At 46.0% G+C, this 19,515-nt stretch overlaps 4 protein-coding genes across 4 annotated transcripts; 3 read left to right on the forward strand and 1 right to left on the reverse strand.

Moving 5' to 3' along the window:
• The first annotated feature begins 2,255 nt into the window (after positions 1 to 2,255).
• Positions 2,256 to 6,610, forward strand: LOC108052302. The gene is made up of 7 exons (XM_044457733.1): positions 2,256 to 2,697; positions 2,770 to 2,922; positions 3,842 to 4,091; positions 4,156 to 4,340; positions 5,533 to 5,697; positions 5,985 to 6,322; positions 6,384 to 6,610. Exons 1-7 carry the CDS (start codon positions 2,596 to 2,598, stop codon positions 6,487 to 6,489), a joined length of 1,299 nt encoding a protein of 432 aa, XP_044313668.1. The 5' UTR covers positions 2,256 to 2,595; the 3' UTR covers positions 6,490 to 6,610.
• Positions 6,611 to 7,000: 390 nt separating this feature from the next.
• Positions 7,001 to 8,366, forward strand: LOC108052315 (F-box only protein 28). The gene is made up of 3 exons (XM_017134692.2): positions 7,001 to 7,166; positions 7,239 to 7,366; positions 7,437 to 8,366. The coding sequence occupies exons 1-3, from the start codon at positions 7,083 to 7,085 to the stop codon at positions 8,173 to 8,175; spliced, it is 951 nt and encodes a 316-aa protein (XP_016990181.1). The 5' UTR covers positions 7,001 to 7,082; the 3' UTR covers positions 8,176 to 8,366.
• On the reverse strand, positions 8,278 to 18,041 carry LOC108052314 (microtubule-associated protein futsch). The gene is made up of 4 exons (XM_017134691.2): positions 17,468 to 18,041; positions 9,881 to 16,349; positions 9,661 to 9,819; positions 8,278 to 9,542 (listed from the first exon to the last, which is right to left on the reverse strand). The coding sequence occupies exons 1-4, from the start codon at positions 17,608 to 17,610 to the stop codon at positions 9,231 to 9,233; spliced, it is 7,083 nt and encodes a 2,360-aa protein (XP_016990180.1). The 5' UTR covers positions 17,611 to 18,041; the 3' UTR covers positions 8,278 to 9,230.
• A 92-nt stretch (positions 18,042 to 18,133) lies between these two features.
• Positions 18,134 to 19,368, forward strand: LOC108052310 (ubiquitin carboxyl-terminal hydrolase isozyme L5). The gene is made up of 2 exons (XM_017134682.1): positions 18,134 to 18,309; positions 18,391 to 19,368. The coding sequence occupies exons 1-2, from the start codon at positions 18,234 to 18,236 to the stop codon at positions 19,287 to 19,289; spliced, it is 975 nt and encodes a 324-aa protein (XP_016990171.1). The 5' UTR covers positions 18,134 to 18,233; the 3' UTR covers positions 19,290 to 19,368.
• Positions 19,369 to 19,515: the final 147 nt, after the last annotated feature.

Here is a 19,515-nt window from a genome sequence, read left to right on the forward strand (position 1 = left end):
CCGATCGTTTCGGAATATCCATCCGCTCAATGGCCGAAAAACCTGCTCGAGCAACTTCAATTACCAATGACTGAGTAGTCATTTGTTAATTGGTAACAAGTGGACAATGGACAGGGGCGAAGCGAATTCGGTTTGTTGATGCTATTTTCACTAAATTGCTTGTTCGATCCCACACAAAAAACCAACTATTCCACGTAGGCAAGGGGCAAGTTCAAATATTACGGGCAATTGAACTCGACTTTTGGCCAATTAGGTAACCTCCAAGGCAAAGATGTGGACCACAGACGGGCCACCACGATCACTCTTTCGGAGATCGAGTTGATGTCAGATCGTGGTCGTGGTATTGGGCTGTCATATTTTGTGACAAGATGCAAATTGGAAAGGCCTGGGAATGACTGACTGAGGCAGAAGAGCCAACTTATCCTTGACATCGAGTTTGGACCATTTGTGATGGGTTCGACGAGCGAGCCCCTCCAGGAAGCTCGAATCTTGGCCAATTAGCGACCGCAACAATTTGGTTTAGACCAACAATTGAAAAGCTAACAACAGTTGTGAACATGCCCGAGGTCCAAGGCTGGTGATGATTTAAAATAATTAATCTTTGGCCGGGTCTCCTCGACGGCTGGATGTTACTACAAACCGATATTGTTGCATCTTGATTGAGCCAAGGTCTAAATTTTACAATCTACTAAACTGCAGAAGCTGACTCGCTTTATTATTGTGCTTTTCGCTGCTCTGTCTATTGTAATTTGAAATGTAAAACCTTTTTCGGTTTCGATTGTGCAATTTAAATTACAACGTGCTTTATTTTTGTGTTCGGCATTTCAATTGATCTATTTGTAGGCGTTCTTATCGCCATTTGCTATCTTGTCTTTGGAAATACTTTCTCCAGGTTTTGCATTATATATTTATGTAGGGTCTTCTTTTTTACACGCTTGTATCATATGAATTGTCAAATTTCTATGGCATATGCCTTTGGAATTTTTAAGTAAATGAAAACGGAAGCGTGGGAATTTTTTTATAATTAAAATATTTACTACCTGAAAATGATAAATAGAAATCATAACATAAAGCCTACCTTTTTGAACATTATCAATGTTTCAAAGTTTTACCTTGTGTAAAGTTTTTATGTTGAAAATTTGATTGATGAATTTCGGAAATTTTATGATAAATGTTGAATGTTTAATTTGATGGGCTTAATGCTTTTAAATGAATGTATCATGACGAGTTTTAAATGTTAAATGCAAAATATTAAATAATAAATGAGTCATGATTTTGTATGTGTTAAATTTCGATAATTTTTAGTAACAAATAAATTCTTATCAATGGCACGCGCCTTGAATATAACTGAACAATTCATAATAAGTCAATTATCCTCCAAGAAAGACCTTTCAAGCATTCACCCAGTGCCACTCCACTTTCACAATACCTTCAAGGCCCAAGCGCCAATAAACCGCATTATTTACAAAAACCAACTTTTCTGACATGAAAAGAAAACATCAAAGACCTCTTGAGACAAATAATAAGCAATTCAACAGCAAGGGGCTGGCCAAAGACAAAGGCAAGGGGAGAAAAATTACACAAATATTTAAAATAATAACGAAAACAATCAATAAATATGAAACGTTTATGAAAAGTGTTGACTTGAGGGCGCAATCAACAGCAACTGAAAATGGGCAAAAACAAAAGGTTGAGGCATCGAAGCAATTCGAAGCAATCCAATTCAGCCATTCACTTTCGAGACAAGAAAAAGGTTGTAGTGGAACCATAAAAAATTGCCATGTCCAAGAAACCAGTGTAATTATGTATAACACAGATGTACGAACGGGCACCAAGGGATCTCTACCACTGCAGACTTTCAAGTCAAGTAGCCGACCCATCATCCCACTATGGATTTAGATTTGGATTTGGTATTTTTTTGAAAGGGAGAGGAGTGGAGGTATCGAGATTAATTGTGGCAATTCGGCTAAAATGATTTTGCTGCCACTTCCAGTTAAAAACCGCAAATAAAACTAACTACAGCGAGAAGTTGGTAATATTAAGTGCCGTTTGTATTTGAAAATCAAGTAAAAGCAATGGGAAATCATTCAGGGTTCAGATTCAGAGCCTAAAAATAAAGCTGCTGCTGGCTTTGCTGCTGCTTTTCATGATGATAATAATGATGATGAGCGCGTCGGCAGAAAACGTCGGCAGAGGGCACCCGCTAGTGGAGATCGGTTTTATGCATTTGCATTCATTATGTTTGGCACCGTCGACGCGACCACAACGTAACTCCAAGATCGGAATAGGAATTGGAGATCGGAATCGGAATTCGTGGAGTATATAGCCAACCACTTACCAGGTAGCTTTGGCAACAATCGTCACGTGATCGTGTCGCGATCGTTCATTCTGCTCGTCATTCATCTGTCGTCTCGTCTTGTGCAATTATTGCCTGTCGAATGTCGAAGAATATGTCTCGCATCTGGATTTGTGTACCGAGCTCTTAACGTTTGTCTGCAGAAGTCGAACTCAAAGTCTACGGATCCGCGAGTGCCTGTCGATCAACTTGACCTTTCAGCTCTCAGATCAGGAAATTGCTCAAATTCCTGCATTAAAATGTCTTCCCCATATGTGATCTTGCTGATCGCATTACTATATCTTTGCCTGAGTCCGGCTATAATTGCCCAAGACTTTGAGTTAGCGGAACGCAACCACAAGGTGTGTACGCCTTAACCTCGTCGCCAGTAAAACAAAAACCATAAATAATTCTGTCAAAAAACCAATTTCAAGAAACGCCAAATCTATCGGGAGCAAGTATTGCCACATGCGGGTGGTAAGATACCAGACACCGCCTTCGAAACGGATCGATTGTTTTTGAATCGCCTGCAAAAGGAGGGAATCGCAGTGCCAGATGGCATAGTGCCGGAGCAGCGCAACCCGCAGGTAAATATCAGCAGGAGTCCTGAGATATCCTTTTTGGAAAAGGCTCTGGGGAATGATCAACAAACCTAAGCCTTTAGGAACGTCACTATTTACACAAAGTATTCGTTGTTAAAACCATATATAAAACTAAAAAAAAGTATCTCCAAAAGAACAAAGTAAAAAAAAAAATATTTCAAAAATATATACAGCTTAAAAGTTTTGTTGGTAAAGAATCAAATTAATAAAATGTGTATTAGTTAATATCTGAAGTAGACAAAATTACAAAATTAAGACATAATAAATTATATAAATAACATAATATTTTTCATAGTGTAGTTTAACTGGGCTTGTTCAAAACTATGTTTACGGAAATAGGTTGTTTTTCGAATAGTTTATAGCTTTCAATTCACATATGAATCACAAAAAATGTAGACATTTGTCTGATACAAGCAAATTAAGGACAGATCAATTAATCATTTAGTAATGCTATTTAAACCGTGTTGTGCGATCATTTTTTTTAATCAGACAAACTCAAAAATAAGCACTGAAACATAAACTAATGGTTGTACAAGTTGTTGATTAATTTATTACCAACAGATAACGTGCAATAAAATGACAATTAAGAAACTTGTTAAAAAATAAAATAGCCTTTATTTTATAGCAACCCAATAAATATTTCCCTTAAATGGTATTATCCACACTTTAGCTGCAATGGAAAGGTAGTTTAAAAACATATTAAAGACCAAAAATGGGTAATAATAAAAATATTTAGTGCTTAGTTATTATCAAACGAATTTGATTTGTAAACATTAATAAATCCAGCAACATAGTCCATATTTAGGATATTTTATGTTTATTGATCTTTTAGAAATGTAGTGAATAATTTTGTGATTAATGCTTATTGATTTATTGGTCAATAAATTCGTGACATTTCTATCAGGTGTATCAGTACTACAACAAACCCATGCGCACCGTCTTCCACATCGCTTTAAGTTCGGATGGGAGGTATACGCCGCGGGAGGGACGGTACCACTACCGCCAGGTGCCCACGGTGGAGACCACATACCTGTATCCCCAGGCTGTGGGTCGCCAGCACGTGCTGGTGCCTCCGAAGCACGCTCTTCCCGTCTACCGACAGCTCCAGTTGCACAATCCACTCCTCAACCAGGTCAAGTTTCAGCCCAAGAAAAGTGAGTAGTGATTGGAGGAGATTTGGGGAGTGCACCCAATGCTTAAATGCTTCCGCCTTTTCAGTGCCCAATTTTCTGGAACTGGCGCCCACGGTGGGCAAGAGCCATGCAAACCCATTGGCCGGATCGGCCAAGGCGCAGTCTTATCAGAATGTGAATCTCCTGCATGGTCACAGTCCGGCGCTGCCGGCTTTCAAGAAAACCGCCCGGGGCAGCAAGACCTATGTGGACAGCTATGGCACAACCCATGTGAGTGAGGGGGATTATAGTCATCTCCAGGCGGGTTTGATGTAATACCCACTTTTTTGTTTAGCTCTTCAGCGAGTTTGACGATCTGCTGAACAAACTGGACTTGCAGCAAATGGCCCGCAAGAATTATTAGTTTTAGTGCTGTTTATGCCCAAATTTAGTAGAATTTATGGATATGGCATCTATGTTCATCTCTAGCCAAGAGTTAAGTTTACAAGTGGTTGGTAACCATTATCTAACCATGAGCATATCATTTCAAAACTTTGCCATACGCCCGCTCACCGATTATTCCATTCCCATGTTTGCAAACAATTCATGCCCAGCCCATACACGGAGAGAAAATATTGGCTTAAAAGATATTGTCTTCAAAACCACATTTTATTATTGATTTCAAGAATTTACAAATAACAGTTAAATTATTTTGTTAATGATATAAGATGCATTGTATTTTTTATGAATTTCTCTAATATTTTGTTTTTGTTATATTCCTCCAAAGCCTAAACACAGATGCATAAGAAATAAGTAAATGTTATTATTAAATTTTCGTAATGTTTTTGATTTGTTACAAAATTAAATTAAATAATAAACTCATTTTAAATTCATTATTCCTTTTTGTTACTACCGAAATTCAATTTACATCATCTGAAATTTTATGAAGACCAAATTTAGTCTGCGATTTCAAATCCTTTGAAATTTCTTTCCATATGACTAGATAAACCCCTCTCTTTTTATTCAAAAAATGTTTAAAAATATTTAAACCGAAGGATCATAAAAATATATTCATTTTGTTCTGTGTAGCCAGTTGCATCCACATCCACCCATCGCATGCCAACCCATCCACATATTATAGAGTCTAAGCCAGGCCAAGCGAAATGGGAATTCATCGCTTTTAGCTAGTTAAGCGTAAACAATTTGTATCTTGCAAAATAAACCCAGCCCGAGCTGCATTGTACTTTCCCACATCAGTCATATATCATAATTATGTGGGGACGAGGGAGCCATAAGCTGCGAGAGGTTCGTTTTCTTTGGCAATAATTGAAGCAAAGTGAATTTTGCTAAGTAATTGCCAATTTGGAATGAAAAAGCTTGGGCCAACAGCTTCCAGCAGCGCGAAAATCGAAATCGGATCGGTACCCTTGAAAGCTCCATGCTGAAGTGGTTGCCGCTGGAAAACTGCAGCTCAGTGTGATTTTCAAACCCAACTCGGACGGTCGTCGCTCCAACTCCAAAGGCAATTCCAAGCTACCAACTCCAAAGTAGGCGGAAAAGTATATCCAGCATAATGATGCCGAAGCTGGGCTGTTTCTCTTTCTGGTTGATGCTCGTGATCGGAGCTGCTGTGGCCATCGAAGTTCAGGTGAGGATTGAAGATTGAGGATCGGATCTTGAGTGTATAATTGTGCTGGGGAATCAATTAAGAATCAATTAAGAGGAGCGTGCACCACCCCAATTGACAAAGCTCTGGGTGTCTTTACAACGTTCACTTTTGACCCAAAAATTGTAACATGCAATATGTGTATGTACCAAACGAATGCTTATAATGAGGCAGTGCCACGCGGGGAATTGGGGGTACTAAGACCAAACCGGATTGGGGCACGAGCTCTTGTTGTCTTATGCAATGGTCTCCATTTGATATGTTTACAGAAATTCGGATATCTATTCAATCCGCCACAAGCGGAACACCCGCAGCATCACGAGGAGAAGCAAGATCTGAACAAGATACCTGGAGTTCCGGGCGTGGATTATCCGGTTTACCATGAGGTACCGCACACCCACTTCAGTTGCCACAATGTTCCGGCCACTCCGGGCATGTACGCCAATGTGGAGACGGGCTGCCAGGCCTATCACGTGTGCCACGATGGACGCGAAGGCGAACAGGGAGCCAAGTTCCTGTGCACCAATGGCACCATCTTCAATCAGAAGGAATTCGCCTGCGACTGGTGGTACAATGTGAAGTGCGAGGAGGCCACCAATTTCTACCAGTAGGTTTTGGACTTCATTTATTTTTATCTTTTGTATTAACTCATGTTTTACGTTTCCCAGTTTAAATGCCGATCCCGAGCACAATCCTTACTTCCCCAAGAAGAAGCCTGAGCTGGAACCCTATGCAAATGACATCCATGATAGCAAATTCCTGATACAAGCTTAAATCTATTTTCATTCGTTATTTTGTTGCTGTTGTTCCCCATTTTGTAAATAAAACGCGAATTTAGCTTTCCATAATTAGAGTACATTATAAAAGATCCGGTCCAAAGTTTAAAAAAGGCGTAGCATACTTTCTGGCAGCACATATTTGAATAAATTAAAATGAATGTCTCATCTGATGGTAATACATATTCAACCAATCATTCATTTGCCAGGAAGGTATGAAATTATTTGCATTTTTTTTTTAAAGTAAGTATCTTAAAAATTTAACATTACAATAAAATATTTTTTACAATGGAATAATACTGGAGTAATATATAAGCATATGCTTTTTTCGTATTTTTCAATTTAAAAACTTCTATGCAAAAAAAATAAAAATGTTTTTTTATGACTGAAGAATTTAAACAAAATAACGGTAATTGTATTTACACGGTATTAAGAAAATGTTCGAAGTATATTTTAGTATAACACATTCTGGTATTTTATAAAAATAGAAGGCCTTTCGGTATTTTCAACTAGCGTTAATCACTGCCTTATTAAAAACAATAGCAATATTCTCGAATAAAATCGCTCTCGAAAATAGAAATAAGTAGTAAAATGAATCTGTTAGACTTGCCGCAAACGGTGCTTCTGGACATTTTCGAATGGCTGCCCTACGATGAGGTGGCCAAAAAACGAGAGGTGAGTTGGTTGACCTGGTAATACCGGAGGAAAGTCTCTGACCCGTGACTAAAACTAGACGTTTCCACCTAGGTGTGCACACTTTTTAATTACATCGGCCAGCAAGTTTTGAATAAGGGATTCAACAAGATAATTTTAGCCCATGCCAAGAACTTCAAGCGGATCAAATCCATGCTGCCACGACGGGAATCGGAACGCAGGTGAGTTCCACGCACCATTCCGCATACATCGAGATTGTTCTGATGACTTCAATGTTCTTCCCCCCTTTAGGAACCACATCCTATCCCGTCACTCGGACATACTCACCTCCATCGAGACACGCATATCAATGCTGACTATGACGTATTCCAAGTTCATTGACCTTAACATCTGCTGCTTTATACCGGGTCGCGTTCTGGACGAGATCAACAGCATACTGCGCATTTTGAGTACCTCCACCAAACAGCTGCGACCGCACGAGGTCCTGCAAGAGCTGCGTGACATCTCCTCCATGGCCATTGAGCATTTTGACGAGAAGATTGCCGTTAACTTTAAGATGGAGCACCGGAAACAACTGGCGGAATCCACGGCTGCCGGAACTCGCCTGGTGGTTTGCAGTGCCTTGGGGGACATAAGCTTTAGTGGCGTCAAGCGAACTGGAATAAGTCGACCCGTTGATCATGCATTAGTCCAGCAGGCCATCGTCCAGTTGGCCCCCATCTGCGCCAGCAAACCATCACAGTCGGAATCCTCCCCGCACAGGGATCGAGTCTCCAGGCACCTCCTCAAGCAGTACCAAGTGCAAAGGACTCTCACGCAAAAGATTCGCAACCTGGAGGTGTCGCGGAAGGTGCAGGATCGCCGCCTACAGGAAGCCCTCTCCAGCATCACAGAGCTGACCACCCAGGTGTCCGAACTCAAGCGCCAGATGGAGGATGTGGTCGCCAATATACCAAGCTGTGCCGTCAAACGACAGGCGGTGGCCAATGCGGAGTGCATACCACCGCCGCAAAAGAAACCCAAGGTCTAGCCAAGGATTAGGTTTAAAGAAATAGCATAGACATCAACCACTCCCATCCAGACAATTGTAGCTATTAGGTGGAGTACGTAGCATAAACATAAAGAGTGCATCTTCGATATATCGCGTTAAGATTTATTGTTGCACTTGTTACTTAAATATTGTATTACTACTATATAAATACATTGAACATCTAGTGAAAAGTTCTCATTTACTCAATCGCAATCGCCTGTCCATGATGGATTTCGTCTGTATCGTTTTTGGTTGAGTGAACAGTATGGTTGGTTTGGGTTTTCCCAAACTGCACAACTGCAGTCATCGATAGTAACTCTGGCTTTCGTTTAGTTCGTTAGTTGGCGGAGATCCATCCCGGGACGGTCCCTTGCTATTGTTTAGTGCTAAAACTACTGCTCTATGGGGGTGGATATCTGGGCTCTGGTGTCCTATGATGCTATGGTAATTACTCATTATCTTAGCGTATAAAAGGTAGTAGAAATTGCAACACGTTAGCATGGTTTCTTTGAGGGTCTCTGACTTAATCTGATAGCTAACTACGTACATACACAAGGCTTTCTATATACAATAACACAAATAGGGAGTTAATAACATTTTCGGGGAGGGGTATATATTGCATAACAAAAAAACCAAATGGAAAACAAAATTCATTGCAAACTTCTTATCGACATAATGTGTATAAACTAGTCAAAATTGAAAGCATTGCCACGTTGAAATGTAAACAGTTACATCTCAATATCCGATCCTACGCTCTTATCATACAGTTAGTAATAGTGTCAGTTAGTCAACTGGGAGATAAACGTTGCATAAATATATGTGTTTTGTGGGTCGCTGTCTCAACGCTCAATTAATACGTCCTTGTATCAACACATAGTCAAAACTATATTTCACCCAATTATCATTTTAGCTGCTCACTAGCGATGGCGAATCACATACGTATACACATTTTGTTTTATATGTACATCAGCGCGGTGTTTCTAATCCGTATTCCTATCCGTATCTCTATCTGTGTCTGTAACTTGCGCCGCCGATTAGTAACGACGCCGACGATGCTACTTTTTCTTTACCGCCGCCTTGTGGCTAATCTTCTCCTGTAGTTGCCTTATTAGCTGCTGTATATCATCCACGTTGTACGCGTAGATTAGCTTGCATTGCTTGGCCTGGATGTTGCCGTTGTTGAGGTTCTTCAGCGCATGCTGCAGGCAATAAATATTTCCGTCCTCGGTCCGCACCATCGATATGTACAGGTTGGCGCGGCACAGGTCGCATTCGCTCTCGATCGACTTGTATGGAGGCTGCTGCTGCTTCTTGGCCTTCTGACCTTTCTCCGCTTGCACTTTCTCGGTGGATGTCACACCAGCAGCCTAAAAAATATGAAAGTAAATACATTACAGATGGCTTAAATAGACTGTAAACAATTAAATTTGTTGGGGTACACATTTAATCATAGTCTTATATATTTTAACCATTTTTGTAACTCACCCTAAGTTGCTCTCTGGCTGCCGATTCCTTCTCGCAAACATCATTGAGCATTGGCAGCATTTGATGCAGAGCATCAGAGTTCACACGCTGGTCATAGCCCAGAGCAAACAACAGCTGCTCCAGCGAGAACATGGCCGGCTCACAGCTCTCATGGATGTCCTAAAAACCAGAAATGTATTAATTAGTATAATTCAAATGTAGAGCAGATAACCACACTTACCCTGAAATCATCTTTGGCCAAATCCAGCCATGACATGGTGGCGAAGTAAACGCTCTCGGAGACCACATAGCCCGTGGCCAGGCTGGAAGTGTAGGCCCGTGGGAATACCACAATAAACTCGCCCGGCTTCTGCTCGATGCGACACAGGGAAACGCCTCGATCCGTTAGCATGTGCGGTGGCACCATCACCGTATCACAGGGCAACCAAATGGTCTTGTTCTGGCAGTGCGTCGGGATCAGCGACGTCAAGGCCGACCTGAAATTCGCACTCTGATCGTCGGGAATTCCGTACCACAGCTTGGAGGCACCCGTGTGAAGGTACTCGATCCAAGACAGGCCGTGTGGATCCCTGTACCAGCAGCAGGCGGAGAAGAGCATGCCAACGTGGAGTGTGGGAACGGTGACGCCCATGACCGGACCCAAGGAGCGCAGAACAGAACCAGAATTATTGGTCAATACCTTCAGGTTCCACGGATGCCTGGCATAGTTGGAACCTTTCCCCTTGGGACCCGGACTAGGGAAGCCATAGCCCCAGCCCGAGCTATCAATCGAGCCCGAGTGGACGCACACATGGCTATCCCGGACGGCCACGTGTCGCCAAAACTCCGCTTCCACTTCGTTGACCGTGGGATCGGTGCTCTTGAACCACAGCGCCATCGTGTTCCGGGCAATCCTGTAGAACTGACTGAGGGGCATACTCCTTCCCTTCACGATACACTCCATGGACACGCCGTCGATCTCCTCCTCGGACTCTTCATCCTCGTCACTGCTCAGATCATCCTCTTCGTTGGACACGCTCTCCGTGTTCACGAAGCGATCCGCATTCCGTCGCGCTCGCGCCTCCCGCTTTGCCCAATCCGCCTCCACCTCATCAAAGAGCTTTTGGCGCTCCGCCGGCGACAGCGTATCGTAGGGCAACAGGTACTTGCAGTAGATGTCGTCCAGCTTGGTCACCCGATCTTGGGCCAGCTTTGGTATGCACATTTCCTCCGCCACGCGCGCCCACTTCTTCTTTTCGATTACCTCCTTAAGGCCTCCAAGCTCCTGGACAGTATGATACAATCGTGGCAGATCCACCTCCATTCCACCGATCCAAGGAGGATGATTCATCACAATGCTCTGGGTGGCCAGGTACTTCTTAATAGCACTTAGCTCCTTGGCACTCGGTCCCCAGCGATGGAGCATCTTGTGTACGTACTGATTGTAGGCCGTAAAGCGCATCTCGTCCGATATCCGACATTCCGGTTTGAAACTGGCCGGCGGAATGATCTTGCAGATGCCAAACCTGGCCGCTATCGGGGTGATCCGTTCAATGAACTCGATGGGATCGGCGAACTCCTTCTCCGTTGGCCGGAAGATGGGCGCTTCCACCATTTGTGTGGGATCGTCGTGTCGCGGGAAGGCCGTATTGTTGGCCATCTTAATGGGTGTGTCATCCTTGTACTTCTTGGCCACTGCAGCCGCCGTGGAGCTCGTCTGGGCAGCTGTTCGAGACTTAGCCGATCCAGAGAAGAGTGACGAGTTTGAGTTTACTCGCACCAAGCTGGAGGCACCAGGATTAGTTCCTGCTCCTGCTGCTGCCGAAGTGCTCGCCTTGGGCAAGCTCTTGAGGCTTGTGGTGGTCGAGGCCGCATCATTGCTGGCCGCATGCAGCAGGGTCTTTACCAGCTCGTTGGTGTTCAAGGACTCCGGCAGTGGTTTCGAATTGGTGTCCATCTGTGCTTTTGTCACCAAAGTGGCCTGCATTACCACCTTTTGATTGGGGCCATCGGGTCCCTCTCGTCCCAGCTTTACTGCCACACCTTGGATGCCTCCATCACCGCTGCCACCTACTCCGGCTCCTTGAAGGGGTATGTAGAAGGTGGCACCCTCTGCATCCGAATCTCCACTGGCTTCCACGGGTGGTGCTGGCGGAGCTGGTGTTTGTTGCTGTTGCTTTTTAGCTGCTCTTCCAGTTGCTGCCTTCGGTTTGCCCTCGATTTTGCAGTTCTCCGTAGGACTAAGCGTTAGTTGAACCGCCGTGGCCGCCGCCGCGGCTGCTGCCCGCTTTTTGGTTGGAGATCGCTCACTCAGTGCGTTGGGAACGGGAGCTGGGGCAGAAACTGGACTAGGATCCGCCCGCCGACGATTTCCAGACTTGGTGCCCGTCTCTTCCTCCTTGCCAAAGGCATAAACCGATTCTCTTTTGGCTCCCGTTCCGCTTGGAGGATTAGCTGCCAATTTCGGCTCCGCCTGTTGCTGCTGTGCCCTGGCGTTCTTTTGATTGTAAACAGGCGTTCGCTTGGGGTTAGGTGGAGTGGGTGCAGCAGGCGGAGAAGCTATTGAAGTTGCACCGCCTCCAGAAGTGGCATTCCTCTTCCCCTTCTCCGGTTTTTGCTTGATGGCTGGCGGTGGAGTGGGGCTGCTCTTAGATGGAGTCAGAGACATCGGAGTAGGTGTGGATGAAATGGGAGTGGGAGGCGTGGCAGCAGCACTTCGGGGTTGAGGAGCAGCTTTGGATGCAGCGGATTTAACCGACTCCTTGGTCTTCCGATCATTGATTTTCTTTTCGACAGCCGTTGACTCATTGGACGTGATCTTCTGTGTGAGATTCACAGGTGTTGAGGATTTGTCATAATCCAAGGCATCACAATCTTTTCCATCTGCGTGCTCCTGCTGCTCCTTGCGACTTGGTGGAGTAACCAGAACTGGCGTGGCCTTCAGAGATGGCCCCTTGGCCGACCAGGCACTCTCACTCTTGCCCAGATCGCCGCGCGTATTTTTCGACGACGAACTGAAGCTCGCACTTAGCTCCTTATCATCTCTCGTAGGCGGCGGAGTAGTGGATTGCTGGGGTCTTAAACTGTCATCAAAATCATCATCCAAATCGTCTTGGATTTCATCCGGATTAGATGAGCATTCAATGAGCCACTTTTGAATCTGTTCATGCGTCATGTTCACCTTTGCCTTGCGCCGCTCCTTGCTGGACAACTGGTCGCCAAAGTATCCCTCCGTTGGCACCACTGGGCCCAGCACAGGCTTGTGTATCGATCCACACTTGCCCAGTGTGCACTTGGTGTTGTCCGGCCCAGAACTCTGCGCCAAACTCACGCTGGCAATGCCGAAGATCTTGCCAGACTCCTCCTTGCTTGGCATCAACGTGGCCTGCGCCAGAATACTCCCAATCTCGTCCTTGAGAGGATCGGAATTTGGGCCGGCTCCTCCTCCAGTTCCTGCACTATTACTGTGCGCGGGCGGTGGCGTGGAGGTGGCTGTTATTGTGGCGCCAACAGTCGCCTGATGAGCTGCTGCCGCTGACGTGGAGGCCACGGACATTGGTGCTGCGTTCACTGTAGCAGCAATACTCATACTCAGATTTAAGCTGGACGTCTGGATGACCACTTGACTGACTGGAGGGGAAGGTGGCGGTGGTGCCAACGGGCTCTTAGTGGCAGACGAGGGTGTGCCCACGGTGGTAGCTGTGGTTCCCGATGTGGGTAGAAACTTTACCGGCGATGGGCTTGGAAAGCTGCTGGTCGATGATCTCGGCATTGGACTCCGCTCGTACTTGGGCGTCAGAAAGTTCGGGTTGATCTTGGGACACTGATAGGCCTCGATGGGCGGCGGATAAGTGGTCGGTGGCGTTTGATACTTTAACGGCGAGGAGCCCTGGGAGGGAGTCTTACTCCCAGATGGCGTTCCGCCTCCAAACTGATGGGTGGGCGTGGGTGGTGGACGCACATAGCCCGAATGGTAGTGGGGCGATGCCTGCGGCAGATACGAGGACGTCTTCTGGAAGCTCACGGCACCACTGCCACTTCCCGGCAGCGCATAAGTGGCGGGAACGTTCAGGATCTTGGACGTGGGCACCGGCGGTTTCTTCTCCATGGTTTTGAGCGGTGAATAACTTGCATGCATGCATGGAAACATGGGCATAGTACCCAGCGTTGGCGTAGCCTTGGCCGTCAACGGGAGCATAGTCAGCTGGGTGGTGCTAGTGGTGGCCGGTGGTGTATTGGGCACCGCCAGCGAAGGAGTAACCGAAATTAGAGGCGTGGGCACAGAAATGGGCGATGGGATCGCCATTAATTTTGGCGGCGGACTGGGCATCTTTGGTGGCGATACTTCTTTCTCCTTGGCCGCCACTACCGGCACTTTAATGGCCAGCGGTTCGTCGTCCGAGTCACTGAAACTCTTTTCCAGCTTCCGCTTAGTTTCGTTTAGTTCCTCGTTAATGAGAAAGTCCTCCTCCTCGTCGGAGTCGACTTTCGAATGTTCGGACTTGGCTTTGGGTTTGGCCTGCTGCTCAGATATCTTGGCCAGGGAGCCCTTCTTCACCAGCATGCCCTCGATGGGCGGTTTGGGGGGTGGAGCGGTTGCGGATGCCTTGCTCTGTTTGGGCGGACGTCCACGTCGGGCTGGGGGCGGTGGCTTTTCCTCCTCGGCTTCTGGCGGGGAGGGGGACGCATCCCTGGTGGCTTCTGCCGAAGCAGTGGCTGGCGAATTTTTGGGTCGGGGCGACGGCTTACGGGTTAGTTTGCCTGCCGAAAGCACCGTCGTGGCCTCCGGCACGTTTAACTTTCCCGCCGCATTACGTTTGATCTCGTTCTCCATCTTCTCCATTTCCTTGACGTTGGGTATGTCAGGAAAGCTGCTCATCGACAGATCATCCTCCTCGTCATCGGCCAGCTGCAGTTTGTGGCCAATAATGCCCATGTAGATGGCCGCTGCCTCCTTGGTTTTACGGGAGGGTCGCTGGGTTCGCTGAGGTTCTAGCTCAGCGGAGTCTTCCGAAGCCTTGCTTTTCGCCGACTTCCTAGATCCGCGGGCATTGGTGGCGGCTTTTTTGGAGGAGGGGGGCGCCAACTCCTGCTCATCGGCTGGAGCATCCTCTGCTTTCTTTTTGCCGGCTTTCCCTCTTTTCCCGCCACTGGGTGGCTCCTCCACTTTGCTCTCTGGAACAGGCTCCTTTTCCTTCTCCTTTTCCTTTTCTTTTTTTTCCTTGGTTTTTTCCTTTTCTTTTTCTTTTTCTATCTCTAGTTCCCTTTCCTTCTGCTTTTCTTTTTCCAGCTGCCTTGCTTTTTCTATTTCTTTTTCCTTCTCCAGTTTTTTAGCTGCCGCCTTGCGATTCCTGGCCGCCGGAGCAGCTGCCGCTCCACCTTTCTTGGGGCTTGTCCCTTTGCCGCCCTTTTTCAGCTTAATGGACTTGGCCAGCGGCTGCTCATCATCTGAACTAAAATCAAAGACATTTAGACTTTTCTTGCCCTTGGTCCCCGCACCATGCTGACTGTCTCCATTCTCCAGCTGCTGCTTGGCGTCTTTGGCATAAATACTGGAATTCGTCTTCTCCTTGGCTTCTTTGATCTGCTTAGCAGGCTCTGACTCCTTTTCCGGTTTGCTTGCAGGCGACTCAGGTTCTTTTTTGGGCTCTTCCTTTGTCGAATCCTGGTCGGCAGGTTCCTCCTGATGCGGCGGAACCTTAACGGGTTCGAAAAAAGCCCGCTGTCTTGTCATGCGGCCAGAGGATTCGGGTGAGGGTATGAAAATAGGCGACTCCCGTTGCCTAACGCGCTTAACGGGCCCCTTGTCCTTCGCAGCTGGCTGGGATTCCGGGGTGGGCTCCGCTGCTTTCTTGCCCGCCGACGGTCGACCTCGCTTAGTGGGCTCTGCTTTCACGGGACTATCTGCTTTGACCTCCTCACCATTACGCGAGCTGGCATCATGAGCAGAGAAGAACTCTTCATCATCCTCATCTGCTTCTTGTTCCTCCAGATCGTCTGAATGGTCATCATCTATTATGGGTTTGCTTTCCTTAGTGCTAGCACGATTGGAGCGGCGCTTGTTGTCGTTTGAGGATGCTGCTTTCACTGCCTTGTCAGGAGTAGCACCGGCTCCGGCTGCTCCCCTGCCTCGTGCTCCTCGTCGATTGCCATCGGTGACAATCTCTGCTCGTTTGCGCACCGCTCCTGGCAGCACAGGAGTAGGCGTTGGCGAAGGAGTTTCCGGGACTATTGCTGCAATGAGATTGTTTTTATCACTGGCTGCTTTTTCTGCTGTTGAGGGTTTCTCGGTGGGCTCCGTTACGGAGACTACCGCTTCCACTTTCTTGGCCGCTACTTTAGCAGGACGACCCCGCTTCTTTTTGTTGCCTCCCAGGACCGCTCTACTATTATTGGCCTTTTTTGCATTGTTATTATTGTTGCCTCCTGTCGGTGTGGACTCCGAACCCTTGGACTTGCCCTGGTTCAGGAAATCCAAGTGGGCGGGCAGTGCCGGAGTGCCGCGAAAGCAGAGAAAGGTGAGGAAGTCCTGCGCATTGGGACACTTGTTGGGCAGGATCTCGATGGGCGGCTGAGAGCTATCTGCTCCGGAGGTGCTGGGCCCCGATCCGGATCCAGCTGCCGCTGCTGCTGCGCTGTAGGCAAGGCTCGAGGAGCTGCTGGGCGCACTCTGGCCCTGGGCGAATTTGCGCTGAGCCTGCACCTTCGTTCTGCAAGTGGAATGTGACAAAAAGAGGTGTGAGTGATTTATAATTGGAAACAAGGCAACTTGATACAAATTGGAAAAGTCAATATTAATTTAAAATCATAATAATAGCCACGGAGCTTCGGATTACGAGTGAGCATAAACAGTGGGCTTCAGCAGGAACTGATAAAATGGTTCAGCAGAATTACATTTATTCAGCCCATATTACTTATTTCCTTTGGACGTTATCATAAATGAGTGAATGTTCAGGCATTATGCTCTATTTTGATAATATTTCTATCATTTATTGCCTATCGACTGATCTTTGCTTACAGCCTCTATTCAAACAAAGCAAAGGCATTGATGTCACTCTTTTGTTTTGAGGACAATTTTACATTTATGTGGCTATCATATTTTATATTAACTAGTTTAAGGTATGAGGTATTTTTTTTAATTCAACAAAAGATTTATTAATTTTCAGTTGTTTACTGTAGCGTGGATATGTTAAGAGCTATATAGGTTATAACTATTTTACAGAAGTATAAAACGTGCATCAATTCTGACACGCTAAGATGAATGTTTAGATATTTTTTAAAATATTCGCTACTTGATAAAAGCATAGAAGCATAAAAACGCGACAGATACGTGAAATTTTTTTTAGTAATAAGCCAATGTTTAGGAAATCGTTTACTTTATAGTGAAAACTAAAATAATAATTACAACATTTAGATAATTTGCCACATTTGCTATGTAACCTGACCAAATAGTACTATAAATATCAACTACGACGCAGTTAGGTAATTTAGACATATTTCCAAATTCAGTTTAGTGACTAACCACTGTATATATTTACCTGGTCGAAGGGGAGATCTCCCCCTTCCTTACCCCACAAATTGCGGATGCGAAACACCCCTTCGTCGAGGAAAACAACAACGCCACGACGCGCTGTTGACGCTGGCTTATACAACGACTGAGTCTCCCCTCAACACCAGTTACTCCCCCTGGCGTCCCACTCCCCACTCCCACCCCCTTCCCTTCCGATCCAAAGCACACCAACGCTGCGACGTCATCTTCGTAGTGCCACACACGTATTCATTTATAGATTAACCCATTATCCATAGGCCATGGACAGACCAGACTCACCTCTTGGGCATTTCGGGAGAGGACTCGATGGCCGCCACTGCCGCAGGAGGTGCCAGCCCCGCGGTGGGCGGGGCGGGCGTAGGCGGTGGAGGCGTCTCCGTCTCCTTGCGGCGACGCTTGTTGTTGTCTTTGGAGACAACCATTTTGTTGCGAACTTTTCGCGCCTCTTTTTCAATCGCCTCTTTTCTCTCGCTCGCGCGCCCGTTCGTACTTTGAATTAATTATTATTATTATTATTTATTATCGCGCATCCAATTCTTCGCCGGACTCCACTTTATTATGTATAGATTTGCATATATATATTTATATATGTATATCTACAACAAATAGCGTTTTTGTTGCTGCCTCTGCTGCAGCACGCAATTTTCGTATTTTCGCTTCATTTTTACGGTATTTTAGCGGTTGTTTTAGCCCTTCAAATAAACACTAAAATGCTGGTTATTGTCTCGTTTTTGCAAAGTGCACTCTGCGTTCACATTTCACACACGGCAAGTGCTGCAAATTTCATTTTCTTTCGCGAGATTTGCTTGCACATATTTTTTTCGTCTTCTGCTTCTTCTTACACCGCTTTTGCTTTGTGTCATGGCGGACGGTGGCGTTGCCAGACTTTTGCCGCAGGGCTGGAAAAACAGCTGGCCAGATCAGCAGGCTTACTTCCGATCTGGCAATCTCACTCTGTGAGTTGACAAAAAATTTGTGTGCACTAAAAGCAGCATTTTTTTGGTTAAATCTACAGTCTTAAAGTAATTCAGTGGTCTTAAACAATATGAGCGACGGTGCTGGCAACTGGTGTCTCATTGAATCCGATCCCGGGGTGTTCACGGAGCTCATTCGCGAGTTTGGTGAGTTATTGGCGCGCTTTACAAGCGACGCCGGCAAACCGGGTTTGGAAAACTTAATAATGCTATGCATTTATTAACCAGGCTGCGATGGCGCCCAGGTGGAGGAGATCTGGAGCTTGGACAGCGAGTCCTTTAAGAACCTGGAGCCCATCCATGGCCTAATCTTCCTGTTCAAGTGGGTGCAGGAGGATGAACCCGCTGGCAAGGTTGTCTTGGATCGGGAGAACATCTTCTTCGCCAAGCAAGTGATCAACAATGCATGCGCCACCCAGGCCATTTTGAGTCTGCTAATGAACCTGGATCACGAGGACATCAAGCTGGGCGAAACACTGACCAACTTCAAGGAGTTCTGCCAGTGCTTCGATCCGTACAACAAAGGATTGACACTAAGTAACGCCAGTCAGATCCGCACAGTGCACAACTCCTTTGCCCGACAGACGCTCTTTGAGCTGGACATGAAGAACCAGAATAAGGATGAGGATGTATACCACTTTGTGGGCTATATGCCCATTGGAGGAAGACTGTACGAGCTGGATGGTCTGAGGGAGGGACCCATTGATCTGGGAGAGATCAAGCCAGAGCAAAATTGGATTGATGTTATGCGCCCGATTATAGAGAAGCGCATGCAGCGCTATAGCGACGGGGAGATCCACTTCAACCTGATGGCCCTGATCTCGGATAGGCAGCGTATCTACGAGCAGCAGATCGACAAGCTACTGAACCCGGCTCCCAATGCAATGGACACAGAGGAGGATCGGCAGACCGAGATCAGCAGCTTGCGCACCTATATCCAGTACGAGATCCAGAAAAAGAAGCGCTACAAGGTGGAGAATGTGCGCCGCAAGCACAACTATTTGCCCTTCATCGTGGAGCTGCTGAAAATGCTGGGAGAGACTAAACAATTGATGCCCATCTACGAGAAAGCCAAGCAAAGGGCGCTGGACCGCGAACAGGCGCAGCGCAAAAAGGAGACCAACTAGGCATTTAAAGTATATATCCCGCGTTGGGCAATTCCAAATTGCTGCGATTTCAAATAAAACAGAAAGTAAAGATCAGAGATTTAATCGAGGAGAGCCGGCTTATATCCGAGATAATATCGCTCTTTAGTAGTTAGGTGAAACTGCCTTTGTACTGTACTTTAATTTTTATATTCAATATCCTGCTCTCTCTGCCAGTTAATATAAATAATTAAATATACCTTATACC

Source organism: Drosophila rhopaloa, unplaced genomic scaffold (assembly GCF_018152115.1).
Source record: "Drosophila rhopaloa isolate 14029-0021.01 unplaced genomic scaffold, ASM1815211v1 contig_163, whole genome shotgun sequence".
NCBI lineage: Eukaryota > Metazoa > Arthropoda > Insecta > Diptera > Drosophilidae > Drosophila > Drosophila rhopaloa.